General features: G+C 35.7%; 1 protein-coding gene across 1 annotated transcript; it reads left to right on the forward strand.

The window, feature by feature from the left end:
- Window positions 1–2,652: 2,652 nt before the first annotated feature.
- On the forward strand, window positions 2,653–9,074 carry LOC140163710 (uncharacterized). Its single transcript, XM_072187025.1, has 5 exons — window positions 2,653–2,769; window positions 3,122–3,282; window positions 4,990–5,206; window positions 5,508–5,602; window positions 8,789–9,074. The coding sequence occupies exons 1-5, from the start codon at window positions 2,662–2,664 to the stop codon at window positions 9,072–9,074; spliced, it is 867 nt and encodes a 288-aa protein (XP_072043126.1). The 5' UTR covers window positions 2,653–2,661.
- Window positions 9,075–9,799: the final 725 nt, after the last annotated feature.

Genomic DNA, 9,799 nt, shown 5'->3' on the forward strand with positions numbered 1-9,799 from the left:
CTTCCTTATCCATATTGATTCTTTGATGTGTCTCCTTTTCCTGTTAATTTCAATGTCTCTTATTTTGGCTTCTTCCCAGAAGGGAATGATTGTCCTCGGCGACATGGTCCGTGAGAGTGGATTTCTTAGGGGCGCTGGCGACAGATGTTTTTCTTTGGGCCCTGGTATATGATTTTTCTGAAGCCAGGTCCGATTCAGTTTTATGTTCTTTCATCCTTGTACCGAAAAGTCTGGAAGTCTCTCCGATATAGGATTTGGGGCAACCTAGGCAGGGAATTTCGTACACGCAATCTGCTGTTGACCTACGTCATCTACCATCAGGAAGCAGCCGACGTCAAAGGGCAAAGCTGGTCATTCAATTTGAGAAAGTGCCGTGTTACAGCACGAAACGTCATTGAGGTATATATGTTAACATCACCTTTATTTGGATTTGTTTGAGAACATTTTAATATAATTTTAATGGCCAATCTTGATGAATCTATTTGCGGATAGTGTAAAGTAATTGTTTGACAGAAATATGCTTTCCATTAGTTTACATTATGGCGCTCATAGTGAAGTAAATTAGCCCAAAATGGTGGGTTCAAGGAGGCTGAATTTGATTTTTGTGGGGGTAAAATGTCTGAATTTGAGCAACATTATTCTGATATTATCAAATTTATTGAGGTTTGAGGTGATATTTACTTAACCCAAATACCAATAAGAACGGGGAGGAGCTTTAACAAATATCGCTCTGAAAAGTGGTACGCACTCAGAAAGTTTGAATGCCCCCCTGGGGCCAAATGCTATAAACTTACTGTAATCAAAGAAACGGTGCGAGTTCATTGGACAAGAACCCGCGCAGTTGATTTGTACCGTAAGTTTATAACATTTGACCTCGGGGCCATTCAAACTTGAGTACGTACCACTTTTAAGAGCCATATTTTAACCTCCTCCCATGTTAAAAAATTGGCACATTGCAAGTGTATTTCAGCTGCGATGAATGCCAATTGCTGACGGACGAAGTTAAGGATATCACCTCAAATCTCAATAAATTTGATAATAACAGAACAATGTTGCATAAAGTCCGAAATTGTGTCCCCACAAAGCTCAAATTCAGCCTCCCTAAATCCGCCATTCTATGAGCAAGCACCATAATGTAAATTCATGGAAGCTACATTTTCTATCAAACAATTATTTTATACCATCTCCTTACACACCCCAATTAATATTTAGCCGTGCGGTTTATGGAGACCCTTTTAAGACCAGTCTTGGAATTTTGTGAAAAAATATTCCGTACTAAATGTCAAGTCTGTATATAGGTGTATGTTTATTAACGTCTGCAATAATATGTCATGAAAATACAGGACTAATGAATATACCTAATATATGTAAGATGCTAACCAAGTGAGGATATCGGTGAAAATATATAAGGTAAGGATATCTTACTATAATTTGGCTAATGCTGTATGTTTATGTGGGTGGTTATATATATATATTATGTATGCCTATGTATGTGGTCCTGCGCTATATACTGGGGTATCTAAAAAGGTGGTTTTGTTACATTTTGACGTGCAGTATGAATTACAAAACATTGTCTCCTGAGTATTTCTTCACCTAGAAGGCTCATTAAGGTCTTAAATTTAAGCTAATTTATTCTTTATTACTCATGTAAAGTGCTGTATAAAGTCTATGCAGAATCACACTTTTTCACTATATCATTATTAATTTTGTTACTTTTTGTTAGCAAACCTTAATGGAAATATTAATATTTGGTCTCATTTTAAAGGGAAAATGTTGCAGTTAGATATTATTAAAATTTTATTATAACAAAACCCCTAGAGGGAGAGCAGCGGTTGTTCCCTCGCCTTGCACCACCGAGGTCCTGGGTTAAAGCCCTGGCGCGGCCCAAGGACTCATGTGCACTTGGTCCATGCTCGCTCTCGCAGGTTTTCCCAGGGATCTCCGGTTTCCTCCTGCTTTCAAAATCAGTTACTAGTTGTTTGGTTATCAAAAACTTCCTTCACCCAATGGAATTTGGGAAGCTGCACATATAATTGGTGGATGCTACCATCTACGTGTGGATAGGTTTGTGCCAGGTTCGGGATAACCAGCCTAGTTGATGTGATCTGATTGTGATGATTCACCATGACAGCTAAAATGAAAATCAAATAAGTAAATACCTTATATTACGTTTAAAAAATCTTAACTCGCAATTTTTGGACATTTTCGACAAACTCGAAAATGGTTAAACTAATTTCTAGTTGATTTCCTCAACACTGAAAACATTCAGTCATCAAATTATTGTTTATTGCTTTCACAGCTAGTTTTGAAAATATTATATAACAGTGAAAAATATCGTAATGACGTGGTGAAAAACCGCCCATTATATGATAATTTTGGCCTGAAAGGTCAAAATTCTCAATTGATGGTCGACTTTTCATCTCAGCTACATATACATTAAGTACATAACATTACATTTATAAAATTACAAAATATCAAATTTTAATAATTTGCCATAAAATTTATATTATATCGCAAATTTCAAACAATTTAAACTATTTGATATCAGAAGGACATTCCTCGTAATCAGAATGCAATTTGAATGGCGAGGTCATCGGTAGCTTTTAGCCTGGGATACTGTTTTGTTATTTACTACTATCTATGTAGATTGGTAAATACACCATGGCGTCGTTATACACCGGACTCAAACACGCTGCCTTGTACAGGAAATACAGACCTAAACCTTGTCCCACAGTTATTAATAAAATTCTGGAATTCTTGAAAGAAAAGGTAAATGGTTTAAAACCTTAAATAATAATCACTATCTTTCACTATGTTCAGACAGGTAGAAACGTTTCTATAATGACTCTTTCCATCTGACAATTATAAACAGACGGTCGTTTTTTAGTTTACATAATAAACATATACTGGGAGAATTTTTAAGGCCTCACTCATTATGTTTTTTGTTTTGTTTTGTTCTTGTAAACATGGTAAATATGATTTCATATTATGTTGCTTTTTTGTTTGTTTTTGTTTTTCGGGTTTTTTGTTTTTGTTGTTGTTGTTTTTTGTTTGTTTTTGGTTGTTGTTGTTTTTTCGGTAACATATACTGCAATAATTTCAAGGTCTGTTTTGTTTTCAGAAGAAAGCCCCATTCCTTTTGGCTGTTGATGTAGCTTGCGGACCTGGGCAGAGTACTTCTGTTCTCGGTGAACATTTTGAATTTGTTATGGGCTGTGATATAAGTGAGGCACAAGTCAATGAAGCTAGAAAGGCAAACGCTGCAGCGAATATCAACTATTGGTATGGATGTTTTTAATGCTTTACATTTACGACAAAATAAAACACCATTATAGCGTGTTTGAACATAATATCAAAAATATACAGTCAACAGTGTATCTAATCTCAATAAGTGCAATACAATGCTACACATGTCTCCTACTTATTTGGTGACTTTCATGGACATAGCTTGATTCGTTTTCGCGTGACATTACTGAAAATGGACGAAAACTGCATGTGTGTAATTACCCAGCCTGGGTGTAATTTACAGTGCAAAGGCATCAGGGGCTGTGCAATAATTATTTTTCCCCGGGGGTAAAATTTCGAACGGCCCGCCAAAATCGCTTGCCCCCCCTCTCGGCCTGCCAAAAATCGCTTGCCCCCCCCTCTCGACCCGCCAAAAATTCTTTGCCCCCCCCCCTTACACATGCCAAATTTTTGGGATCCCAATTTGCAAACCTTAAATGGTCTAGATATATGTTGCGAGCGCAGCGAGCAGGAAAATTTGCATATTAAAGCGTTTCTGTACTGTTTTCCTAAGCCTTTTTAGAGCATTTTATTTAAAAGGCGCCCCATGAATGTGTGTCAAAAATTGCCCGCCCTCCCTCTCGGCTGGCCAAAAATTGCTTGCCCCCCCCCCCTTTCGGCTCGCCAAAAATTTCTTGCCCCCCCCCCCCCAATTTTACCCTCCCCCAGGGCTCATAATTATTGCACAGCCCCTCATTACACATGGATCCTTTATCACCATCGTTCAGCCACACTGTGCAATATATTGGAGAAATCCTGCATTCTTTAATAGGAAAGACACAACATTTGGCACAGATGTAGAGCTTACAATGCTAAATAAATCTTGATATGGGATTAAGTGAAACATTTCAATATGACATCAGCTATTTCGGTTGAAAAACATACTTTTTATGTGATTTTTATACCAATTTTTACCCAAAAATGTCATTATTACAGAGGATATAACTTCCTCAAGAATCCTCCGCAGTAAATTTTGATCTTCTTCGTCACGTAGCTGTTGGTTTGCCAATATACTGTGGACATAAATGCATGCTGTGACACTAAGGACGAACCTTCTCTATACTTTTATGAAAAATCCAACTCTGCCGGCATTTCAAATGATGAAACTCACACACCGCAATAATTGGCTTTAAGCTAAGAAAGAATAGTTTAAGGTCACTCAAGCGTAGCAAATCCTTTATTCCATATAAGGATTGCTTCGTAACATCATAAATAAACGATAGATATCGACTATTTAGTAGAAGTAAGAACAGGACACAACAAATATACTGGACAACATTTTCCAAATAACTTTGTGCTGAACGGTTAGTAATTTTACAGATTTTCAAAATAGGTTGCTTTGTCAAAACTTAGAATTCATCATTTTTACGCAATCCTCTCTAACTTCTACTAGAAACGTCCAACTTTCAAAATCTAAAAAATCTAAGAAAGCTAAATATATGTAAAACTTAAAATGCAAAACAATATGACCAATAGAAATGCCGTTCATACCTAAAAAATTCCATCTTTCCCGGTATAAATCATTCTGGGACACTCTGTATAGAAGTATAATGTTCATAATCTAAAAAAGGTCGCAGAGAGATAAGTTTGCATATCCTTTTCGATTGCTTATAAATTGCATATAATATGAACAGATGCTTCGTAATAATGCGACCACTTTAAACGATACCACTTTGATTTTATTATTCTTTTCTGTATTCACAGTGTTGCAGATGCCGAACATATCCCCGCAGCAGACAATTCGGTGGACCTTGTCACCAGTTCTCAGGCGGCTCATTGGTTTGATTTCCCAGCATTCTGCAAGGAAGTAGATCGTGTACTAAAACCATCCGGTTGTTTGGCAGTCTATGCTCGCAACCATGGAATCTTCCTTCATGACGATGTCAAAATAGCTAAGAAGCTCAATGAATTATTCTCATCTGTAAGTCTTCAGTAACTGTATGCAAATATTTATTTTGTCGTGCACGGCATATATTATTATTGATACCGTAGATACGAATATGATAATTGAGATTTTGACAAAACTACAGCACCTAGGGTCTTGATTTTGGCAGGGTATGTTGGTTTAATAATGTACAATTTAATCGTGTAAAAAACAGAATTTTGAAAAATAGTGAGGGCGTCCTCCTCAGCAAATACTATAATATGGCTTTAATTGATCGATAATTGGTCGAATACCGTTATATTTTTAATGTCCCGTTTATGATTTTTACAATTTTCAGTTTTATTCTAAAACACTGAATAGCACATTTCCTGTGGAAACATGGCGTGATTTATACCTACAAGAACTTGTAATACCATATCCGCAGTTTCAAAGGTATGTCTGATATTTCAAAATTGCATTTAACAGATTTGTTACCATTATACAAATTATGCTAGGTCGAATGTTGTGTTTGAACTATGAACGAATTACACGGTATACATCGGGTAATTCGTTCACAATCCAAACGAATTACACGATATACCGTAAAACCCCGTCTACAAGCATATAGTGTGTTTTGATGAAATTAAAACGAGACAGCCGTAAACATGCCAATACAATAGATTGGTCTTAAAATAGTAATTGTTTGTATACAGGGTGTCCCCAAAAAAAATTACCGGGCAAATAAATGTGGACGTAAGTCGAGAAATAGACATCAAAATCCAAAGATCTAAACACCAGTGTGTATCCATCTTATTCTGCATCTTATACGTTAATTATACTGGAATCGGTTGACTGATTGCGAAGATATGAGCGATTACATAATGCATGCGTCAATTCACTTCATTCCAAGTTTGAAAGAAGATCATTCAACACAAATGCACACTAGTGGTTAACTGTAAATGGGCTTCATAGTTTGTACTGTGAAATCCTTTCCGTTCTTTTTAAATAATCTGTACTTGCAAAACATATAATTAGGGTTTGTTCAAATTTGAAAACCTGCACGATACTGAAAATGAAAGCTTGCATGTAAGATACTCGATGCTCGGTATTTTTTTCGTTAATGTTGATATAATTGTTGCATAAAGAATGATTGCATAAAGAATTCCATGTGGCTTAAAAAATCTCACACACATTAATGTTTTTAGAATATTTCCAAGAAATTGTATTGCAAAGTTTAAATCATTTAAAAAATTCAACATTAATGTTGCATGGTATCAAAAATGACACGGTTCAAGTGTTCTTTGGAAAGCTTCCAATTGAGGAAATCAAAGGTTTCTCGGACAAAATATTCTGATTCTTCAGTGAAAGCATGAATAAGAATTTATAGGATAATTCCACGCTGGTCCCCAAAAGTGCTAGTATTACGAAAGTCGACGGTTCGAATTCATTCATTCATTCATTCATTCATATTTTATTTTCATCAATCATCAACATCAATATACAAGTGATACTAATAGCTCAACAAAGTAATAAAATTAAATGTAAACAAGAGTCATTGGTATAAATAAATATCAATACATTTAGGCAGTAACAATTAAATCAATATAATTAAGTTAGAATAGCATTACTATGTATGATTGACCAAAATACACTTTAAATGCATAGTGATATTACGAGCGTGCTTATAGTAGTTTATCACGGAAATACCACACTGCAATTGCAATTGATTATGAAGTACTTCTACGATGATAAGCGCCTAACAACGGATAAGGTGGCTCTCTACAAACATGCTCAGTGAATAATACAATACATACTATCAACTATAACATAGTAATACATGATAATAAATATAAAATTTTAATGTTTTTAATAATATAACATAATAGAACATAATAATGTAATGATAATATAGTAATATTATAATATAATAATGTAATAACATAATGATAAAATAGTATAATAATAATATTTCTAATTCTCTTAGTTATAGTGATGGCAGAGTACATTTTAAATGTTTGTTGATCATGTTGATACAATGGATGCATAATATAATGCATAGTAATGCATGATAAGAATCATAAGTATGATACATTAGATTTTACAAAATACATAAATGACCATTGATACAATGGATAATAATGTTAATGAGTCAATCTCAGCATACTTTACAGTGAGAGGGGCTATACATGATGACAGAGATTTTATTTTAGAATTAGGTTGTTGAGCAAAATGAAAATGGGAGGGGAAAAAGATGATTGACGAGGACTCTGCTAAACGCGGGGCGTGGGGTGCAGAGACCTCGTTGACAGACAAACACACACATTATCCGATAAGAAGAAGAAGAAGAAGAAGAGAGCGAGAGAGAAAGAGAAGAAAATAGGAAAGAGGGAGAGGAATGAAAGAGATAGAGGAGAATAGTGAGGGTCATAGCTACTACTTAAATCAAGAGCAAGATGGAACAAGTGTCGAAGGCTTCTGGTGATTCCGACGAAACAGTAATAGGGCCTAATGTGAAGAAGCTCGGTGAGTACTATTGTAAGAGGGCAGACAATGGATGACAATTAAAGCACACAAAGGAACCAGAATAAGGCAAAATTAGCAATCCATACAAGTACCGTAAGGCTTCGAGTATAGGCAGCAGCTACGCCGATTCATACTCAAGGACCATAGATTTTTTCAACCTGCTTTTGAAAGCAACATGGGACACAGAGTGTCTGATGTTGAGTGGAATAGTGTTCCAGAGAAGGGGTCCTTTGGTTTTAGAAGTATTGCCAGCTAAAATAGTGTTAGTATGGATGATGAATGACTCATTGGCATGTCTCGTGTTATAAGAATGAGCAGATACATCTACGTTAAAGAAATTGTCATGTAGAAGATCTGGCGGGAGAAGACCAATATGAAATTGATACATAAAAGAGCCAAGTTGAAGTTTGTATATATCATAGAGTTTTAGAGTGCGAAGGGAGGAAAATAGAGGGTCAGTATGAGCAAGCCATAGGGAGTAGGTGCAAGTTCTAATAACTCTCTTTTGAAGAAGAAATAGCGAATGTAAGTTGGTGTTGTTGGGGTCAGCCCACACAAGAGCACCGTAAGACAGGTATGGAAGAACAAGAGAGTTATAGAGGGTGAAAAGTGAAGATGAGGGGATGAATTGCCGGACCTTGCGAATGATACCGTTGTATTTGGAAACTATTTTGAAATGTGTTGTGTGTGGGAGTTCCATGATAAGTTGTGATCTATAAGCAGGCCTAGGAATTTAGTTGTATTTACTTTTTCAATTGGTGTGCTATCTATTTTATATCATATGAAATATCAGGTTTATTATTATGTTTATTTTTAAATACAATATAATTAGTTTTCTTTATATTTAGTGACAATTTATTTAGTTTGAACCAGTTAGATATTATCTTTAGTTCCTTATTTATAGTTAATTCAAGTAATTTTGGGTCATGGTGTGCAAAAAGGATGTTGGTGTCATCAGCAAACAATATAAAATGTGGAATAGATGTGGTGCAGGGAGGTCATTAATGTAGAGGAGGAAAAGAAGAGGGCCCGAAATTGATCCCTGGGGAACACCGCAGGTAACATCAGAAGAATGAGAGCAAACACCATTAACCATGACTTTTTGGGTTCTTCCAGAGAGATAGTTTTGGATCCAATCATTAGCAAGGCCCCGGATACCATAATGATAAAGTTTATCAAGAAGGATAGTGTGGTTTATGGTATCGAAGGCCTTGCTGAGATCCAAAAAGATTCCAATTGTGTGCAGTTTCTGATCAAGATTGTCAGTAATCCTGCAGTAGAGATCATTTACTGCCATGTTGGTGGACCTTCCTGGTCTAAAACCAAACTGATGGTCGGATGCACTGGGTTTTATTTCAACGTTTATGTACACTTGCTACTCTGGGGGAAGATTAAAGAATGAGTAGTCTAATATTACAAGATCTGAAGCTCAAATTTGTTGTTATCTGACATATACCCGAGGTTTTACAAAGTGTAAAGAGGTGGTTTCAAGTTGAGAGGTAATACAGTGTAAATTGGTAAAAAGAAGTTACATCTTGCTATATCATGAGAGTGAGAACTAGTAAGATCGGGAGTAAATAATCAAATACAATGTCTTGTTTGTCGTGGGCACTCGTGTTGAGTCGGTTTTATCATGAAAAAAGCATTTTAAAATAAGCGTAAAGCACCGACGGATGCTTCGAAGTCCTTCCTTGATCCGATTTTCGTGTGCATAACATACTGACGGATGTATGATGGATCTTTATAGGTTATATACCATTAATAGGCCTGGGCGTATCATGGAAATACGACGAGTAACTATTTGTTTGCAAAAAAGACTGCATTAAAATCGCTGAAATTGATCAAGTAATATAACCAAAAAGTACTTTTTATGGTTTGATGCTTCAAAATGGTATATTTTCTCTTATTATATGACATTTTTGTTGTAATAGTACCAAAATTCATACGCACGGCTTCGGTTTTTAGTAAATTTTCGCCCTACCATATTGTAACTTTCAGATTTGAGGACGCACTGCCATTTTAAGGTGTTTACGGTTCACTGTGTTGAAACAAGAAAAGTCTCAGGTCAACCAATGTTGAGGTTTTGATCATTTGACATGTAAATCATATAGTTTTACCTGATATTAG

This window comes from Amphiura filiformis, chromosome 11, assembly GCF_039555335.1.
Source record: "Amphiura filiformis chromosome 11, Afil_fr2py, whole genome shotgun sequence".
NCBI lineage: Eukaryota > Metazoa > Echinodermata > Ophiuroidea > Amphilepidida > Amphiuridae > Amphiura > Amphiura filiformis.

Excerpts from the sequence above, each read along its gene's own strand:
- LOC140163710 (XM_072187025.1), top strand. The coding sequence starts at position 2,662 with ATGGCGTCGTTATACACCGGACTCAAACACGCTGCCTTGTACAGGAAA. Across the intron at positions 3,283-4,989 it reads GCAGCGAATATCAACTATTG|TGTTGCAGATGCCGAACATA; the intron begins GTATGGATGTTT and ends CTGTATTCACAG. Across the intron at positions 5,603-8,788 it reads CCATATCCGCAGTTTCAAAG|AGAGATAGTTTTGGATCCAA; the intron begins GTATGTCTGATA and ends GGGTTCTTCCAG.